General features: G+C 51.3%; 1 protein-coding gene across 1 annotated transcript in view; it reads right to left on the bottom strand.

Annotated features, from left to right (window-relative positions):
• The window catches only part of RhoGEF3 (Rho guanine nucleotide exchange factor 3), a 438348-nt gene that overhangs the window by 175244 nt on the left and 241657 nt on the right, over positions 1–21447 (bottom strand). Inside the window, exon 2 of the mRNA XM_075682109.1 lies at positions 1682–4687. Within this exon, the coding sequence (XP_075538224.1) occupies positions 1682–4669 (2988 nt within the window). The 5' untranslated portion in view covers positions 4670–4687. The remainder of the gene's footprint in view (positions 1–1681; positions 4688–21447) is intronic.

The raw sequence follows: 21447 nt of genomic DNA on the forward strand, positions 1-21447 counted from the left end.
CAGAAACAAAGACAGCTCCCACCCAGTTGCCCGTATAATCTGTTTCTATTTCTGCACTCAATGGTACGTGAGTATCAAGGCGGGTACAGCAAGTTGAAGCTGAGACTTCGTTTTAGCAAAAACACTTCTGAACCAATGAAGGCTGCTTGCAAGTGAGGATGAGCAAAGATGCACATTTAGAACGAAGCCTTAAGATAAGTGTTTTGTACTGGCAAACATAAAACCTACTATTCGCCTTCCGCGCATCGAATCTTTATTAAATATATTGCTGAAACCTACCAAATTTACCTGCCGCCCAGTGAATGCCATTTATGACAAAGGTTTTATTGGGTTTTTCACAAATACTGATGACAGAACGTTGGGGGCCCCATAAGGAAAGCTCTATGCATACCTCGCAATTTGTTTTCTGACTTTGAAAACTGTGAAGAAAGCTGAAACACATCAAGACCTACGAATACGTCCCTGACTTAAGCAGTACATTTCACTGACATCCAGAACAAAGTACAGCGTACATCCCTTTCATTGGATGCTGCGTGCTTAGGCATCCAAATATTCCAGAAATTAAGAAATCACGGCGATAGCCTTTAAGGGGAGCTTCGGAGCATGTTTGTTTTGTCCTCTCCTCTGAAGGTTAATCGATATGTACGTTGGTGTGTAGGCGATTCTCAAACGACTGCTACACAAAACAAAGCCAGGTTTTGCGAACTAAAAAAAAAAAAGAGTAAGCCTTTTGTAGTTACAGTCTCACACAATTCACGGGTTAATCGTAAGAGTCACGATTAAATCCTGAATTGACTATAGTAGTTATAGCACAACGAGCATATCTGTACAGCGCATGCGTAAGAGCAGTTTTTATTTAAACATTCATTGCAGGAGCATGAATAAGGGCAGCGGTTGAAACGTTGTTCCAAGCTAATTGATTCTCTATACGCTCTGACACGAGTCTTGAAATTTGGCTTGTGCAATTTTAAGTCATCAATAAACGCCAGAAATCACAGTTATGCACGCTGGCACAGCCCACGGAGTGAGCGCGGGGCGTCACGTGATTTCAGCACCACCGAACAGAACGCAGTGCTTGCGCGGCTTCCCCGGCAACATGTCTCGGACACTACGCGGACACACACACACTTGAGGTTGACTTTGGTGTATGATCATACGGACGCTGAATAGACCTGCAAATGTTCTTCGCAGTTTCTTTCCGAATACTTTTGTGGGCGGGTGCGCACTGTAATCAATGAAAGAACCTTGCTAAAGTTAAATCTTTTGAGACACGAAACAAGACGAGACGTGGGCGGTATTATTTGTGCGCAGCAAGCAAGCGCAGCGGTCACCTTCTAAAATAAGCAGATAAGCAGCAATAAAAGTAATAGGTAGAACATTGCTTTATCTCTATAGGAAATTAGTGGCTGATGTGATCGGTTCGGTCCTCGTACGTAAAATATTAGCCTGTGGATCTTCATGCCGCTTATTTTAGCGATAACCGAACACAAGAAAACTGAGTACGTGTCTGCTCTAACGGTGAGAAAGAAAATGCAAACGTCATGACAGTGCTTTATGAGAACAGTACTGAGATACCGCGGTCAGTTAAAAAGAAAGAGACAAACGTCGTGAAGCGCAAGCTGCGAATGCTGGCATGGAAATAGCGGCAAATACTCGAATCAACGACGGAGAACCGACTCACCTTATGGTGCAGCAGTGCGTCGCAGTCCAATGAACCGTTGCACTCGGAGAACGACTTGGGCATCCAGAGATAACCGTTTGTGACGTTACCGTTCACCGCGAAGCAACGACTTTCGGCCGAAAGCGACGACGACCTGGTGGGCGACGGCGGACCCACCGTGGGCAGCGAAGGCGCGGACGACGACCTCTGGTCCCAGCTGGTTACGCGCACAACGACACTCACCCCGTTGCTTTCGGAGATGGTGCTGCTAGACGACGTCGACGAGGAAGAGGAGGACTGTGACGACTGCATCAACGTACAGTCCAGGTCCTCATATTGCTCAGCGGGGACCCTGCTCGCAGCGCTGGAGGAAGAGTTCTCGTCCCGCTCTTCAATGTCCGACATCCATACCTTCGGCGATATTGCGACCGGCTGCTGACCGGTGCTCTTTCTGCGGTACGGCGACCGCGTCGGCGAGAAACCCGCGGGTTGAGGGTGATGCGGCTGCTGTTGCTGCTGGTGGCGTTGCAGAAGAGGCGAGCCCTGGTGAACGTACAACTGCGCGTGGGCAGGAGAAGAACATCCGCCGTTAATCAGCCTCGGTGACCGGTACGTCGCGGGAGAGCCATTGGGCGTCAACTCCCCAGCGAGACCGGCGGCGGAGTTTGACTTCCGGACCCGCGGCGAGGCGCGAACATCGTCCGCACCGTCTTCAGCCGCATCCTCCGTGGAATGCGACCGCATGGTGACCATCACTTTGCCGTTGGAGGCCCTGCCAACCGATGGGCTGCCAGGACAGGCGGAACTCTGCGACGGCGCGGTTCTCGCGGCGACGCCACACGCCGAAGGCAGCAGGTGCGAGGTGCTGTCGCGAACCTCGCGCACCGGCGACTGGAGCGCCGCCGCCACGGGCTCCTCGCACGTGTCCTTGCGCAGGCTGTCGAACCAGGTCTCGGCCGCGCCGATCGCTAGTCCGCTCCTGGACTGTGGTTCGTTCGTCAGCCGACCGGGCAGCTTGGACTCCGCGAACATGGCGAGTTCGTTGAGAAGCCTCGCGGACTCGCGGCTAGTGTTGCCAACCCACCGGGACAGCGTCGATTCCGTCAGCTGCGGCGGCGGTGGCGCTTTGAAACCAGACTGGTCGGTGATGTCGCGGTCCTTGAACATGCCGGGAGGCGAGATGCACGTGTTGGCCAACAACAAGGCGTCCACGACGGGGTCGCCGGTGGGCGGAGGAGGAGGCCTCGACTGTACGCCTCGCCAAGGAGAGAGCGGGAGCACGTCCGCCGGTCTCACGTCCTTTCGTGGCACGGGCTTCGGGGAGAACGTGCAGGCAGTGGAAGGCAACTTGGCAGAGGTGGAACCGTTGAGAAGCGTAGCTCGGTCCCCGTTAAGATTGGTGTTCTGGCACGGCGGAGGGGGAACTTGCCGTCGGGAGACCACGGGCTGTCTCGGTTTTGGCACGATTTCGGGCACGGGTTCCTGAGAACTCTTGGGCGGTAGCGTCGGTGGCCTGCAGCACGGAGGCGGCGGCGCCACTGTAACGGCACTTACGGCGGAGTCCCGACCAGGTCCATTCGCTCCAGAAGTAACTCTGCCGTCACAAGCCTTTGTTCCGTTGAGCAGCACAGTAGACACGCGAACGGGAGAGGAGACCGCGTTGCTGCACTCCTGCAGCGGTTCCGCGAACTTGACGCCATTCTTGGCTGGCTTCGCGCGCTCTTCGGACGCCTTGGGCCGAGTCCTGGGCAGAGTCATTTGCGAAGCTTTCGGACCTGTCGACCACCGATGAATGGACGAGTTTCGAATCACGGGGATCGTGACGGGTTTGACGGGCATCTTCTCGGACACCGAGGCCGCTTTTCTGAACATCAATGACGACGACGACGACGACGGCTGGACGTGCACATCTCGCGAATTTATTGAATGAGACCTCGGCGGCGGCTGGCGTCTGATCGCAGGCGCAACAACGATTGGCTGCTGCTGCGGCGGCGCTCTCCTCGCGCGGGCGTCGACGACGACGTGCGAGCGCACATCCTCTTGTTGGCCGCCGCTCCCGACCGGTATTTTGCGAGTCCTCGGCTTTGGTATCGCCGAATGCTGCGACGCACCACTCGTACTCACCACTCTCAGTTCGCGCGCGGCAAAGTCCCCGCTCGTGGGGTGCAGCGAGTAGAGGACGGGCGGCTCACGAAGCCTGGGTCTCGACGCTGCCTGCAGGTCGACCTGGATGACCTTGGCCTCGTCCGCCTTTCCCGGCGGGTGCGACGTCAAGGACGAGGATAGCGGCGGCTTCGTCTCACACTCGTGCCTGCAGTACGACGTCGCTCGTGCCTGCAGGGAGCCGGACCGGGCGACCCTCTTGGAGTTGCTTCTGCGGCCGGCGTCGACGCATCCCGCGGCGGCAGGCTGCGGCAGCACCCGCGACATGTCGCCGTGCGTGTGAGAGGCGTCGCTCACCGCCGCAGCAGCGGCTGGTGCGTCGTGTTGGGCGCCTCCGGTTGACGATCCCGGCGCGGGCCATGCATGACCGGCCACCGGTGGCCGTTCCGTGCGGCTGGCTCGGTGGTCCGCGGCGGCGGGACAGGCGTCATCCGACGCTGCGGCTCCCTGCTGCTCGCCAAAGGGCGGAACGCGCCGCCGGGGGCTGTGGGCGCTGCACTCGCAGCGCGTGGGCGGAGGTGTGGACAGCAGCACGGACACCGGCTCCTGCGGCAACTGCGGCGGAGCCGTAGGTTGCTGCTGTTGGGGCTGCTGGGGCTGCGATGGTTGCGGCAACGGCGGGTCAGCGTTCCCGGCAGCCGGCATGGACGTTCGCGGTCGGTACGTGCCGAACACGAGGTGCTCTATGTTGGTGTAGCCGGGGTCCAGCCGCAGGTCGATGGCGCCCCGCTTGGAGCCGGGCTTCTTACGCACCTTGATGTTGTCGGCGAGCCGGAGAAGCCGGCTGCGGTTCCGGGCGATGCTGTCCAGCGTCGCCTGGTCCACGGCGTGCGCCGACGACGACATGGTGACGGTCAGCCCCGCCTGCGACAATGAGAAAAAGGAAGCGATGAAGCCGGCAGTCGGGACGCGAGCGGAACTCGTAAAAAAGCGAGGAAGGAAAGAAATAAGAAACTGTATTTAGAAAAGCGAGGGCGAAGTAAAATGATGGATCGCAGTGAAGCTCTACACAACCGGAGACGTTTAACGGGCCTTTGGTAATGTACTTCCTCTCGTATTTCTTTCCTCACTTCGTTGTGCTCCGAGCATATATACGCTGCGCTGCACGCCTCATTGCCCGCTTGGCTATCGAAACTCGAGGTTAGTCGTCACGAGAGAAACCATATACAGGCGACAACACTCTAGCTATGATGGATTGCCACCGAGCACACGAAATGGCGTGCGTGTGCCAATCCCTTCGTCTTCTTATTTTAGACTTAGACTTCCTCCAGTAACTTTATAGGTTCAATAGCGGTGTAGGAAGGCCACTATATAGCTGTATAGGAGCACACCACTGCTGAAACCCCGAACGAGGTGCTCGCGTGGTACTGATATGTACACGTATTTTTCTTTCCCGCCAGCCGTTTCCTGCTCATATTTGCCCCAACTCTGCGACAGGCCGACAAACTGCAGAGTGAGATCCAAGGAAAAGTAAGCCGCTGAGTTAGCAATTTAACCACGCTACACGCATTCACTTCCAGAGAACAAAAGAATACACGGAACGAAACTGTAAATGCCAAATATAACGACTGCAAAATATAAACTGTACAAGAAAAATAAGAGCAAATAGAACCGCTTGAAAGGATCGGAAAGCTTGGGCGAGTCGCTGGCTTCACTTAGCCCTTCGAAGCACGACGAGGGAACACGAACTATACGTGTAAGCGCGCGCAGTTGTCATTCGTCACTGCGGTCCCTTCGTTCCGCGCTCGGCGCTATAGCTCAAAACAATATTTTTTAAAGCCGCGAATGAATTATAACTTTAATAAAGGAACAGCACCAACGCACCGAATGCACCGAATAGAGCCACAAATTTAAGACGAAACAAGCAATGCAAACCCTGACAAAAGCAAGACGAAAGAAGCAGGACAGCGCCTCTCCCTGGGCATCTGGCCTTGCCGTTGCGGAAGTCTGCAATAGCCGCCGTGGTTGCTTAGTGGCTATGGTGTTTTGCTGATAAGTACGAGGTCGCGGGATCGAATCCCAGCCACGGCAGCCGCATTTCGGCGGGGGCGAAAAACAATGCGTGTACTTAAATTTAGTTGCACGTTAAAGAACCCCAGGTAGTACAGATTTCCGGAGTGCCCCACTACGGCGTGCCTCATAATCAGATCGTGGTTTTGGCCCGTAAAACCTCATAATTTAATCTCAATATTTTTTTAAAGTTTGCAATAATTTGTTCCTTGCAAACAAGAACCAATTGGTCCTGCGACATCGATTAAAGCAAATGATAACAGCACACATTTTTCGCTATAACGAAGAGACAAAAACAACACATGTTAAGAAAAAGAAAGAGAGTTTATTGGTTGGTGTTTAAAAAACGGCTTAGTGAAGCAAGCTCAGGTGTAAGAGTTTTAAAACGACTAGCAAGTCAACCAGTGGTTTCAGGAAGCTATGAGAAGCTAGAAGACTGCAAGTAGACATAAGATGTTTGGGCAATATATCTGGGGGACGTTATGCGTGCTATACGAAAGGTCGCCCAGCCACCTGAGCTCAGATGAGGATTACGAACGGTGTTGTCGCTTCGGAATGCACCCGTTAAGCACGTGCTAAATGATTTTCGCTCACCAAATATTTTAGTAGAACGCATGGATTTTCGCGCTCACCTATACTCTAACGGGCCTGCTACCGTGCAAGGAAAGCAATATAGAATTCAGTCTTAACTTTCTCATTCCTTTCTTCATATTTTAGGGAAAAGTGTAGAATGGTGGTTACCCCACGACGCACCAGAACGATTACTGCTTTATATACATTTTCTCTTATTCACTGCTCACGTTGAAAAGGGTGAAACAGAGCGAGTTCTGCAGGATCTGTGCACGCTATTTTCGAGTTCGGTGCAGCGTAGCAACGCGCTCAGCATGAGCTACAGCGCGAAATCACACAGAAAAGCGCTCGCGCGTTGTATAGCTCACACTAAACGCGATAGTCTATTAGTACAGAAGGAGAAGAGTCACAGGGACTGCGCACGTCTTGTATATCTATCACTCCACTCCCCTATTGCGGCGTCGATGAAACGACCCCGGAATATCGAAACGCTAGTGATAATGTGCTGCTCAGCATAAAGTGTCCAGACAACGGCACAGACATGGTCAACACGCGAGGTCAACGTTGTTAACGACAGTGGGAGCTCTGCGAGACTACTTTCTAGTGAAGGACGTGTATTCTAATTTGACGATGGACACGTTCCCTACGTTAGGCCAAATATTTAAAAGAAAGAAACAAAGATACGAAAACTAGGTATGCTAAAATACACGCACGCACGCACGCACGCACGCACGCACGCACGCACGCACGCACGCACGCACGCACGCACGCACGCACGGTGAAATAATGCCCCAGTTCGTTTCTACAACGGAAAATTTCCTCACAAACCAGCGAGACTAATTAGCATTGTCGTTACCAGCTAACATACATTCACATGAGTATGTTATGAGCAGCAAGGCTCTACTTCATCGCCTTCGTTGCTTCGTTGCGCAACTGTATTGCGATAAACGTTCCATTCTCTCACGTGAAATTCCGTACGGGTGCTGATGGAACTGGCTTTTGATGTTCATCGAAACGGAATTTCATGTCACCACCTGTTGCCTGCGCTCACAAGAAAACTTTCTTCTCTTTTTTTTTTTACTCACAAAACACTAACATTGCGAGCTCCCGCGTTGTTTCTAGCAGTTGCAGTGCGCACGCGTGCCCCACCACGTAATACCGCGAACACGACCCGCAGTGGCGCACAACATTATCTTTGTTCAGGCCATGGCATATCGCGCATTAAATTCGATAAAAGACGAGAAATTAAATGGAAGAGAAAGAAAGAAAGGAAGAAAGAAACGACGAAGAAAATGGCAGGAAAGGGATTGTCGAGTAGGCACGGATACACCAAATTCAACAACGTGAGGGCGATTCTCATACAAAATATTTGTATAAGAAAAAGGAATATCGTGCTTTCACGGCACTCCAGTGAACTTTTATTTGCTCTGCTACTGCTCCTTTCACTTTGTTCTCGTTTTCGAGACTGCCCCCACGTTTCGGTGTCTGACGAGAAGAATGTGGGTATAACACGCGAAAACAACAAGATCTTTCAGAAAGAACACTCCCTATAGTAGAGCAACGCGACCGAAAAAAGATATATATATGTGAAATACAGGAACGAACAGCTCAGAGTGGCGTGAACACGGCGATAACGCGTCAACAACGGGGGTCGGCGGACACATTCTTCCGTCAACCGTGAACGCAGCTACAGCGCAGTGCTCCTACACACCACGGCGCGCAAAAGCATTGGAAGGAGAGACCGGCAGTGGCACGCAGCCATCCGAAACGTCCTTTCAGTCACCTCGCGAGAGCAAGAAAGCACAGCGTGCGCTTTCGACCCTCTCTCTATCAGCGCCAACCTGCTTGCTAGCTAGCGCGCGCGCAGGCACCCCTTCAAAAGAAGGCGCGGAACGAGAGGCGCTTAACCTTCCCGCGTCGCGCCACGCTCTCCAATCTCCGGGGCTCGGCTGACTTTGTCCGGCGTAGACAAGCGTGGCGCTTGTCCATTGTCCCCCATCGGTCGGTTGCGTGAGCGGAGAAAGTGCGCGCGACGCTGTATAATCACCGGGCGCGGGAGGACCGCTGCCGTACGCTGAACCTCGGCAGCGGCGAAGCAGGCCGTGCTGCACCGCCGCCAGGCGAACTCAAACGTTTGACTCCGAACATCTCCGCCTCGAAATTCCTGTCGGCACGGGTCGGTCGCCGACAAAGCTGTCGGTCACGCTATACTGCCGACGCGGGGCAATCAGGACACCGAAGAAATGTGGTGCTGACAACTCCGAGAACGAACGAGGAACCAGAAGTAAGCGTGAAAAGAGAAGGAAAGAATGGAATGCGCGTAAGCTTAGAAAACGTGAGCGGTTCTTTTGTGCGCCCCACGGTGATGCAGTAATCTGTGAGTTGCAGATATTGTCTATTTGTTTAAGGATACAACATGGAACTGAGCATTTGGTGGTGGAACCAAGCTGCCCATTTCTTGAGGCTGCGCGCGAGTTAAGCGACGAATGATTTCTTTTTATTATTGCTACGGCTTTTGTTATCACCTTTGCCTCTGACTGTGAGAACTATCGGTCGCGATCGCCCCGCGCAAAGCTCAAAGACCGCCGTTCATGCACTAAAACAAATTTTCACCGTTTTGCCCGCCCGGAACTCGTCTTTACGGCCGCAACCAGGACTCGAGGAACCATGCGCAGCAGAATCATCTCAAAAAAAAAAAAAAAGAAAGGATTATGCAGATCGCAGCACGCACAGTGGGAATATGTTGACGCGTCGCTTCTGGACGGCTTCCATCACGTTTAGAACACCGAGACGCTATTGGTCTCGCGGTTCAGGTCGAAGCGCAAGTAGCAGTGAATGTACTGAAAAGTATAGGAAAAATTAACGCTGGAGACATTTAACGCGTCAACACCCCTTCGAAAAACATACCTGCCAATCGCGACGTTGGAAAATGTCCTCTAGGGTCGCACTGAACTACAGGAGCGCCATTTGTGACCGACAGTAACGTTCAATGTGAGCAGCAACACAGTTCTCGTGGCCAAAGGGGGCTTCAAGACTGCACGGTGGCGCCGACATATACAAAAAAAAGCTGGTGCAGCAAATATCAGTAATTGAAACGGTCTTCTCAAATTTGTGCTATTTCCATCGGCGTCGCCGCCGCGCATGTCTCAGGTCTCCCTTCGAGTTCGGGCACCGTGTTGCAGCTCATATTGAACGCGACTGCACCTGTACGAGCAAGAGCCACTACGCAAGCGGTTCCTCTTCGAACTCCTCCCCGCTACACGTCACGGCTGTTCATACTTTCCCTCTTCGCGCATCAGCTGTGTGGGAGAGACGCTGTGCTGCTGCCTAGTCGGCGAGACACCCGACTCCAAACCCGGAGATATAGGAAAGGAAACCAGGCCCACATGCTACAACCTTAGCGACTGTAATGCAGTAGCATTGTCAGGATCGGTCCGCGTTGGAGGGCGTACGTACAAACGCTCGCGTAGCCGCACATCGCGCACTGGTGACATGGTCCGGCCCACCAACTCACGACCGCTGATTACTAAGCACCCGGAATGGGCCCAGATTACGCGGCAAGGCAGCTGGCACGCCTAACCCGCCAGGGATGGTAGGAAAAAGAAAGCTATAGCTTTTAAAGCATAGGTACAGATGAGGCACAACACCACTGCCTGGCAGTAAAATACTTTTGCGTCGCATGAGTGTTCGCGTCCAATAATAGCAATAAATAAAGGAATGATTGGCAACGCTTGTGACCTTAATAACGCTTCACAGCAGCAGATAGGCAGAATACGGTGTGTCGCTGCAATTGTAGTTCTCGTGTTCTAGATAGATTTACCTATACGTGCCCAGTTGGAGAGGCAAGAGCACGCGCCTTCTGTTACACCATTTCCAATATACAGGCTGTTTCACTGAACTTTAACCATGGATCGAAAGAAAGCGGTTAACTGCACCTGAATGAAACCAACGACATATGGTTTGCCGCCTCGTGGCGTGCCTTAAGAGTGTTTATATTCTGCTCAATTAGTTCATTACCTAAGATCAAGTAAGAAAAAAATGGCAGTGGCTTAGCTCGGCTATGCCAGGATATACGTAGCGAAAGCTAAGGCATAGCATGGTTAGCCTTGGTTAATCTTGACTGCAAGTCCAGGTTAGTCTGGTTGTCTAGCTATGTTGCGGCGTTTAGCCAGTCGTTCGGCGCGCTGTTCGTCTGTTTCGTGGGCGATTCGTTTCCTCTTCAGCTCGTCCCAATGTCGATTCCAGGCCTCCTCCTGCTTATCAGAATTGTCGCCGTCCATACTGCCGCCTCAACTGTGGTTGCGGCGCACGCGAGCTCTCCTTTTCAATCCTCCGACATGTTATCAGACATGCAACGCAGCTGGGGAAGCGAGCGGAGGCGAGCGCAACGACGAGGAACGCGATGTGACGTCATACCAAACGGCGGCAGCGGAAAGGTGCGGCGCTGCGCAGCGGCGGAACACCTGTGGCTCGGTGCTACTAGTGGCGCATGCGCAGTAGTGACTAGGGAGTGAGAGAGAGAGAGAAATATCCGCGGCGAGGCGCACGTTGTGACGTCATGTGCCTCCACGCAGCACCGCCACGGCGAAATCGCAAGTTCGCGGCCCCCAGTAAAGCTCTCGCTTAAAAAAATAACAATCACTTTAGTGCCAAGTGTGTTCTGTTCCTTTGTAGAGGGGATTCAGAAGCGACCTATCAAATTTCTTTGTGGCAACTTACATGCTGCGTGGTTTTTTTCGGCGCCTAAAGAAAGCCCGGGAAATATGGGATAAAACCACGTGACTGCACTCATGCGCTATCGTATTGCAGCGCTTTCAACCGTGCTTCGAGCGAAAGAAACGTGCGCGCGGACCGTTCGCTTATCAAAGAAGCCGACCAGTCTTTTCCACGAGCCGTCGTGGAAGGTGCTGACGCTCTGCGAAGCCGATTCCTACAGCCGCGGTTGCTCACTTTATCACGGTGCGCGCGCACGGTTCTTTCGCTCGAAGCACGGTTGAGAGCGCTGCAATACGATAGCGCATGGGCGCAGTCACGTGGTTTTATCTCATATTTCCCGGGCTTTCTTTAGGCGCCGAAAAAAGATCACTGCGAAGTATGCACTTTGCCACAAAAGAATAGAATCGATCGTTTCTGAGCCCCCCTCTACAACGCAAAGAAATTGCACTTGGCACAAAAGTGAGTATTACACATTTTTTAATAATTCATCTCGTTGAATTAACTAATTAAGCGGTATCAAAAAAAATTATTTCGGGGAGCGCCACAATGCCATATGTCGTTGTTTTCACCCAGCTGCGATTAACCACATTTTAAAATCCTCGCTTCAAGTTAAGTGAAACACACTGTATATGGGCCAAGGCGCCTATCAGTGATGAAAACTACTGAGAAATATATAGGTTATCACGGAAACAGGAAAAGAAAGAATGGAAGGGTTGCAAAAAAAAAGGTCGAATGAAATTAAAGGGATACTAGAGAGAAAAATAATTTGTTCTGTACGACTAAATTTACCTATTTAGTATTTGCGTAGCCGCAGGATGGCGCCACCAACGCGCCTACTGACGTAAACATCTGTGGTAACCCGGTATTCCGGAAAGGATGATATTGTTACGTAGCAAGACGCAGACGCAAAGCTATATACAAGTATATTTACAAGGGAATACGCCGCACTTGGCCAAGAGGCCCACGCTAGCCTCCAAACGTCGTCGTCGTCTTCTCACTGCTCGCCTGTTCGTCATTGGAAACACAGTTCCGTAGCAGTAGCACTACTCCCGGCGGCATAAGCGCCATCCCGGAGTGACTAAAGGTCGGACTCGGAAGCAGTGTAGTAGGCCTTGAGCCTACTGACGTGCACGACATCACTAGATGCCAGAGCAGAGGACGAGGTTGAGCTCACAGGAGCATTTTCGTGCGTCACAGGCGTCACCTGGCGCAGCACGCGGTAGGGCCCTGTGTATCGCGAAAGGAGCTTTTCTGAAAGTCCGAGGTGTAGAGAGGGCGACCACAGGAGCACGAGCGCACCAGGCGAAAACTGTACGTCCCGGTGGCGGGAGTTGTAGTGACGCTGCTGAGTGGTTTGCGAGGCCGTCAGTCGAAAACGGGCAAGCTGGAGTGCATGGTCGGCGAGGGCGATAGCGTCGCTTGTTGAGATCGCAGGAAGAAAGAGAGAGAGAGAGAGAGAGAGAGAGAGAGAGGAGAGGAGGAGGAGGAAAGGCAGGGAGGTTAGCCGGAGAGGAAGATCCGGTTTGCTACCCTACGCTGGGGAAAGAGGGAAGGGGAGGTAAAGTGATAACAAAGTAGAGATAAAGCAAGAAAGGAGCACAGACATACAATCACCGTTGGTGACTGTCGCCGCACACTGTCACCGCACAGCAAAGTAGCAGTTGCAGCACTATGAACATCTGTTCATGCTACAGCCGCTTGTCCAATTCTGTAGCCCTTAAAAACTGCAACAGTGCCCTCGTCGCCCGCTGTTGCGACTATTTGCAGCAGAGGGCACGAGGGGGTGTAGCAAGTATGTGACGCCCCCTCGGGCATAATCTTGGTTCGCCCGCCAACCTCGGTGGCCTGCTAAAGCTCGGCAGGCAACATTGGTCACCGCACCGCAATAAACACCGACGAGCATGGCTGGTCGCCGGTCAGTCATCGTTCAGCACCACCACGCTGCGGAGCGTCCGTCTATCGGAGGGTGCCTCGAGCCCTCCCTTGTTCACGAACCCGGGGTGGATCGTGACAGGAGGAAGTGCCGTGTCAAGGGGCAAGGTCGGTTCGCGACCGTACAGTAGATAAAATGCGAGAAAATCCGGCGGTGTCGTGCCGGGAAGAAGAGGTACGCGGATCGATACCCCGCACCTCCACCAGATATGCTACGTAGGAAGACGCAGACGAAAAGCTATATACAAGTATATTTATAAGGGAATACGCCGCACTTGGCCAAGAGGCAACAGCCCGCGCTAGCCTCCAATCGTCGTCGTCGTCTTCTCACTGCTCGCCTGTCGGTCATTGGAAATACTGTTCCGTAGCAACATGTTTGCGGAGAACCTAACTTCCTATTATAGCCGCCCAATCTCAAGACCATGTCGGCGTATATCTGTGGGCTAGTTTTAGATATGAAGCGCCAGCTGCGTCAACTTGTCGAACCTTTCGTCCGCCGCGGTACAGACATCGAACTTCAGCCAGAAAATGGTTAAATCAAGTCACTGCGCCGCCGGTTTTCGCGAAAATTAATAATCCTAGGCGTGAGACGTCTCTGTCGCCACAGCAAAACGCACGTGAAGTACGACGACATTTCCATTTCCTCAAGACGTCGCCATCCCGGGTACAGCACGAACGCAAACTACTAGACAACGTCGTTCGTATCCGCCAGTTTAGGTAAACAAAGGCGATTTTTGCCAAATAAAGCAGGAGGAAGCGACAGCCCTGCGTAGGCGGAGATATTGTGGTCCACTAGAATTGTATTCTAGGGAGCCTAGAGATACCGCTGAGCTCTCCACGTGACGGCGGCATTCGAGCAAACAAGGAATTTTTCCCCGTTCACAGCGGTTGGTCGGCAATTAGAACTGACTCGAAGAAACAATATGTCGTTGCATTTCCCTCTTTCCCTTTTTTTGTTTTTTGCAGGTCGGCAACGACGTCACGAATCCGTCGCAGTGAGAAACGTGCACGGGCTGAAAGAACGAGGAATTCCCCTCGCCGCCTAACGCAAAGAGCCAATCAGCATAAAGTTATAAGCGCAGATACGCGCGCATGCGGGGCAAGCTCGCTGACACACAAACCCGTCCCCGGTGAGCTGCGGATTCGCTGCGACGAAAACAATGGGCTCGCGGACCCAGTGTGTGCGCAGGGAGCGCATAGCTCGCGTGCTGAAATTCTAAGCTGATGGAGTGCGACACAAAGGCGCCTCGTTAGCGCGAGGCGGGCGCCGATGACAACGCGAAGGAACCGAGGTGCGGCGTTTCTCTCCGCGCACATCAATGGCCAGCTGTTGCCCCGTGTTGTCGAAAGATAAAGATAACTGAACTCGGCAAGACTTGAGAGCACGAAGGGGATACTTTAGAATCCGAACAAAAAAAAAAGTAGGAAAGCCAGACAGAAGAGAGGGAGAAACAGAGGCGTTGTCTTTGCGGCATTAAATAAGGTCAATGAAGGCATCGATGAATTCGAGCAGGCCGCCCGAACGAATGCTGCGAATCGCGAACTAAACATTTGTTGGATGCCCTTCAGGTTCCCTGTGGATACGTTTCGTTTAAATCGATACTTCAGCCATTTTACTTACCTGGAATGGAAGGAGCAGAGGAGCTTTTAGCGACCCTATTCAGAACAATACGCCGTGAGTCACACCAACACTGCTTGAGAGTTCAAACGACTCGACCTACATATACGATGGACTATCTCCTTCTGTGGCTCTTGCTGTCCAGGGTGTCCCGCGCTCTACACATTCTCGAGTACAGTGACGTACTCGGGAATCGGCGTCCAGTACATGTGCCGCATATCGAGTGTCCGGAGCAAGCTACCGCAGATCTGTTGGTTATTTCGCGCATGGACCGAACGTATAGTCTTACGCATGCGGGTATACTCGTACGGCGGCGTTGGCCTGCACTTTAGACTGTTCGTATGAGAGATGGCGGCCAAATCGGCCGGTTGACGATTCTACACAAGTGTGCTTCGCACTTTACGAGCCGAGCAGCGCTGCCGTGTGCGTTGCTGCAGGTTGTGTTTGCGCCCGTAGGTCAAAGCGTCACTGTACCGCGGCAAGTTCGAAAGGCCTCGCCTCTGTTCGTGCCGTGGGGCACAACCGAAAGTTAAATCATAATGTCGCAGCACGAGCAGCCAGTGGGAAAACTCACGAGGCGCCGAGTCAACGTGTTACATTCCTCTCGCATTCTCAACCGGACCTCGGACAGTAACAAGCTTGGCAAGATTGCCTTTTTTTCGAGACAACCGACCGCCACGGCCTCTTTGGGCGGTTACGAGCGGATGCGAGGCGCGTGTGTTTTCCGGTAGAGTTTTCGAGCAGCAGGCAGCAAGGCGAGAGCGATCGTACCAGTAGGGAATTGTGGAGAAGCCAAATGAGCTCGCGCTAAAAAAAAAAGTTAAGTAGCAATAAAAAAAAAAGGAATCTCTTACAAGGTTTGAATAAGAGCAAAGAATAAATGGCACACGCCAGCCCAAGATACGGCCGGATAACATGCGACAAAGGACGGCTAGATTCTCCGACAAATCCGTGCACTTCCCGAATGAAACGACTCGCGTAATACGCCGACAAAAACCACAATCACTTGCAGTAAGCCTGATTTACGCGTGCGACTGAAAACCAAGCCGTGTCATTTTCCTGACCAGACAAAGAAAGAAAGAAAGAAAAAAATGAGACAGAAAGAAAGAATAGACTGTGCCCATTACTATCACCATACTACGGCAACTAGCTTCTCTTACCGGACAAGTACGCGCACACAAATGAACACTGCTACGCTCACAGAGGGATCAATCGGCGCTCCCGAAAAACATAAGCGCGCCGACCTTCGCAAATGCTGCCAGAACGGCGCATGCATAGATTTAACGAAAGACGTCGGGGCACAGAGAATCCATGCCCACGCACATATGCTCCCCCATACATGCCCCCCTCCCCTCCCCCGCTCACCGTCCCAAATCCCATCATTGCACTATATACGCAGAGAGCCTCCTCCACACCCGGAGCATACTTCTCTCTTTCTCTATATATACATAAATATTCACCGCGAGCAAATGCTGCAGCGCGGTCATCAAGGTCTGCGCCCGCACGCGCAGATGACTGCAGTACGGAAGTTCGCTCCACTTACGGTGCAAGGCCGACGACAAAGCCCTCTCGCGGCATCGAACGTCTTTGGCGGCACAAAGCCCGATGGCAAAGGAGAGAGAGAAAGAATCGGGGTCTCGCGACGGGACCACACACGCTATATGTACTCTGCGGCTATAACGGATACGGCAGGGAGGCGGAGGTCGGCGGATCGGCTTCATCCACTTGAGCCTTTTCCCATAACCACGTCGTTGTCCTCAGGTCCACGTCTTTTTTTCTAAAACTGGCCTATCCTACAGAGAACTCACGAAAAAAAAAAGAGAGAAAGAAACGAAAGAGAGAAGCACAAGCAGGAGGGGTAACGCAGGAGAGAAATCGCTGCGCACGAGGTGTCGCTCGCAGGCGCCAGAGCCGAATGCCAGGGGACGAAGAGGCGCTCGCACGCGCGGCGCCATAAAATGACGCCTTCCGTAATGCGGAGACGCCACTCGCGAAGAACTTCTTCGTTTTTTTTTTCAATGGATTTATTTTCATCTCGGTATGACGATGAAATGAGAATGTAAGAGGAGGAGGAGGAGGACACGCGGCCAGCCCGCCAAGAACAAAGAACGTTGGGAACCTAAGCGAAGTGACTCGCTCGAGCTCGTCATCTCGGTAATAGCCGGCCTCTCAGTGGGCCGCTAAGATGAGTTCAACGAGCGTGCCAAGAGCATGCACGAAGCCATTTACTTTCTTGACCAGCGTAAAGTACAGACAGGCACAAAACAAGAACATCGTTCTAAATTTTACACGACATGCCGTTGCTTCCCCCTCTGTTCCATGGCTGCAAAATTAATGTTGCACTGGGTTGCATATTCCGAAACAAATAATGTCTGGCAAGCAAAATAACGGTTCACGTGCGCAGCAATTAGTCTTCTTAATGAAAACCAGTAAAATGTGTTCGAAGCCAGCGCGTACCAAAGTCTAACGATGTCGGCAACTTCCTGAGAAGAGAGGACAAAATTTAGGAAGACGTCAAATGCAGAGAGAACGAAGAGAGGTATTCTCAAGTATTATTTTTGGTACAAATAATACTAAGGCACTAAGAACGATCCGGTTTTGGAAAAAAAGTTACCACAATGGGATTTAAAAAAACGAAAAAAATGGAGCACCAAATTTTTACGCCAGTCGAAGTATGTACAAAATAAAGGCATGCTAAAAGGTGCGCTGTTATTGCCGTAAAAGAAGAAAGAAAGAAAGGAAATAAAGAAAGGGAGGAACATTTTTTTTTTATTAGGACAATCACAGCGGTTTCTCGTACAGTCGGTAAGAAAGGTTTACGGGACACGGTTTCTACGGCGACTGCGAGTTTCCGCTCTTTGAAGGCCCGGCGTTTTTACAGACTGAAGCGTTGGCTTCGAGGATATGTAACTTAGCTTCGGCGGAAATTCAGCCTTATCGCAAAGCTCGTGTCCCGCGAACTTTTGTGCCTGATTGTAAGGAGGCAATAACATCCTCTCCCACAAATGTTTGGGTAAACAAGGTGTTTTGTTTGTGGAGAGGCCGATGTCTCAGATGACTGTCTCTGCGGTTTATTGAGGGCTTCCGAGGCAGGGCATGGCGTCCGAGGAGGAATGGGGAGGTCGGTGCCTGTGTTGTTGTTGCCGCCTTCAACACATGGCACGTTGTGGCCGCAGCACACCGGAGCTGGCTTCCTTCTGTTCTCGTGCCTCTAGTTCGCCCTCGAGCTGGTGGCAGTGGAGCTGCCACATGTTCATGAGTGCGCGTTTTTTTTTATCATCTTTTCCTACATTAAGTGGTAGTGCGGTGTCTGTATGCACTGTACGTTTCGGAGCAAGAGCAAAAGAAAGCTTAGGGTTTAGAAAATAAAATTTAGCGGTTTACGATTCATAATGACACTCAGAACCGAAAAATTCGGAAGCAAGAAAAAAGCGATAAGGAGCGAAGTAACCACCGGACACCGCAACCACTGCACCGGAATCGGCGCATTTACATCTTGGCAGGGCAGGTTACCGTACGGCGTTAGGAGCGCAAGCTGGCGCGCAAATGACTACCTCTCGCGTTAACCAAACCAAATCAGCGACGGAACGTCTGCCGAAAGCAGCGCGTGCTACATTAACGAAAAAAAAAAGAAGTGGCATTGCGCTCGGCCGAGAGTACGCGAGCACGCAGGGGGCTTTGTGCCAGCAGACCGATCAATGACCGCCCCTAAGCGGGTAGCTTTCCCGCAGACACGGCAAAAACCGCAGAGAAGCTTCCGCACGCGCGACGACTCAGCGGCCGTTTCACGCCAGCGGCCCAAATGTCTCCCCGGCACCTCTCCAGCGATGGCGGGCGAACTGATTACTTTTTTACGATTTAACTGTTCATACAGTAACACACGTTAACAGCACAGTATTCGATTAATCAAGAGCCGTATTCTGAACACCATACAAATCAAATAGTAGCAATGGACCCTCTTCATAAAGCTAGCTTTTCTGCGAGGCGGTTTACCAAGGTAATGGCGGCTTAGCCATTCTTCCAATCAGCGGGTGCGAGAAGCTTACTTGCTACATGGGACTTTATTTGAACTTACTGTACCCTGTGCCTTTGGAAATAAACAATTCAATCAATGAAGCTTTTTATAATTTTTTTTCAATGCGGTGTTTTATTTGTCCCAAAACGCGTTTTGGTTGAGGACACGTAAAAGCTAAAAAAAAAAAAGATAACCATAAAACTAAGACTAAGCAGAGAGAAGTCAAAGAGGGGAGGGCGCCCCTTGTGATGGCATCACTAAAGGATGCATTTTCGCTATTGCAAGCCTTATTTAAAAGGAAGATCTAGCAAATCTGAAGGTATGCTTGCGGCGTATTAAACGCATTGTTTCTTTTCGTTTTTCCATACTCATGTTTTTTTATATATAACATTCGAAGGGCAAGAATTGTCATCAGTGATTATCACGCTACAACTTTTTATATCTATTTTTGCAGCCTCACAAAATATCGTTCAAGCGGGTTCAGTAAGTGCCTGGGGAAATTATTCCCTCATTTCGGATGTAATCTGAGCAGGAACGGCCCACTGAAGGCAGCTTTTAGTCTTCCCTAAACCAATTATTTTCAAATACCTGCCTTCTAGCTTGTAGCGAGCGAACTTAAAGTCGATCTATATAAAAAAGAAAGAACAAGAAACAAACACTACAATAACTCACATGTTCAATATTCTACAGCTTTAATCGCAAATATCAAGACGGATTCCAGATGCGTCACGACAGCTCCGAATGTACATCGCATGAATAGCACATACCCTCAAACCTCGTTATAACGAAAGGGGATGCAACGAAGTAATGAATATAACGAAGCAATTTCAGCTCCCGCTTTGAACTTCGTTGCAACGAGGTTTTACTGTAGTACATCGGCAAGCCACGCTGGCAGTGAAAGGACCTCCCGTTTTATCACGATAACTGCCCCGATGCATTATTTTCATGGGACTAAGCAGCAAACATGTTTTTAATATCTATTCTTGCGTTTCAAAATCCTGCAATTTCAGCTGGAGAAATACAAGAGACTCAACAGTTATTCCTCCAAATTTTGTTGATGTGAAGCTAGACAGTTTCCAAGCTGATCAGTAAATTTGCACTTACGTTTAGCTATTACATTACATTCTTCCAACGCCAAATGCCTGACGACCAAGACGGGATGAAGACGGGGCGCGGTCAGTGGGGCTTGGCTTGGTTTGGCTTTAGCTCGTTAGCTAACGCACCGATATCATTGTAGCTGGATCGAGAAAACGGTGTAAGCAATCGTGCGCTCTAGAAAGGGTGCGATCCCGTAACGGTTCGGAAGGCGAACCGAACTGCTCGGTTGCTCTGGCGCAATTGATCAGACTGGCGCTTTCGTCAACAAAAGCGCCATTCTGACCAACCACGCGAGGACAAGCGAATTGTTCGCTTTCCGAACTTCTATAACGTCGCGGGTGCTGTTGTCTCCTTTCCGGCAGTGTTTCGCTTGGCCCTCTGACTCTCGAGTCCTACTGAAGGTGTCCGCCACCACATCCGAGAAAGCGAACAGCCGATGCCGCACCACGGGCAAAGCGTTTTCGGGACGATTCGCGGTCCGGAGCAGGACAAAACACCGTCCCCCCCCCCGTCCCCCCTCCCGTAATCCGCGAGACCACTGCGGTTAAAGCGGGGGCCGCCCAAATCGGGACGTATGTATAGTCACCTCAGTGATAACTCCGATGTGCAGTTCCCGCGCGCGAAATCTGATATTTTTATCCCTAAAACATCCACACCCATGTCCGAAGGACGATGATGATCGCGACGATGGTGCAGATGGTTGAATTACAATTCTTATTTCCGTTTTTTTTTTTCCACTAGGAGAAGTATGTATGTGATTCAGGAGCGAACGGGGTTGTAGACGCCGAATGCGTTGCGGTACGGTCCAGTCTGTGTCCCGCGAAGTTTCGTGCTCCGCATCACGACGGCGGTGGAAGGAGGCTAAGGTGGGAGTCACGCAGCTGGGACGCCACTCCGCACCTACTAATGACTCCAAGGCGAAACGCGATACGCGTACGCCGGTGGCGCCGCCTTCGCAATTTCGAAACAAACGACTTGAGAGAAAAGAAAAAAAAAACTAAAACAGAGCGTTGCGCCACCGTGTGCTGAAAAACAATACGGCAACTGTGTAACCCCCCTCCCCCCCCCCCCCCCCCGACCCTACAGCGCGTCGTTGATGACGCACGGTCTGTTAAAACACGGCGCGGGGTGTTCCGTATCTTAACGAGTCCGCAGGTAACAACCACATTTGTCACCTTTTCTTTCTACTAACCAGATGGACTACGGATGGATATAACGATTGAAACGTGGTGGCGGATCACGCCACAAAGCTCCTTCTTTTTAAACTTTTAAGCTATCTTCATTGTCGGCGCTTAAGGTCATCCTAACGAGCCACAAAATGTCAAAGCTAATTACTGCCCTATAAAAGCAATACACTTGCTCCGTGTTACCTGCATATGCGCCTCCAACACTCCGCGGGCTAGCTGCGTTCTACAATTCTCCAGCACATATTCACTCGCCTCTGTCTTGAGACATATCTTAATTAACAGCGAGCTTTAGCTAGGGCAGAACCCGACACCACCTATTCAAATACGTGTAGAAAAGGAAGAAATGCTTTCATCACACAACCTCTGGGCCGATTTTAATGAAATTTGTTGCACTTAAAGAAAAAGATTCTAGTGAATTTAATTCTAGGGAATTAAATTTCTAAACCGACGCGAAAATAATTATTTCGGTAAAACGATC

The sequence above is a fragment of the Dermacentor variabilis genome, chromosome 2 (assembly GCF_050947875.1).
Source record: "Dermacentor variabilis isolate Ectoservices chromosome 2, ASM5094787v1, whole genome shotgun sequence".
NCBI lineage: Eukaryota > Metazoa > Arthropoda > Arachnida > Ixodida > Ixodidae > Dermacentor > Dermacentor variabilis.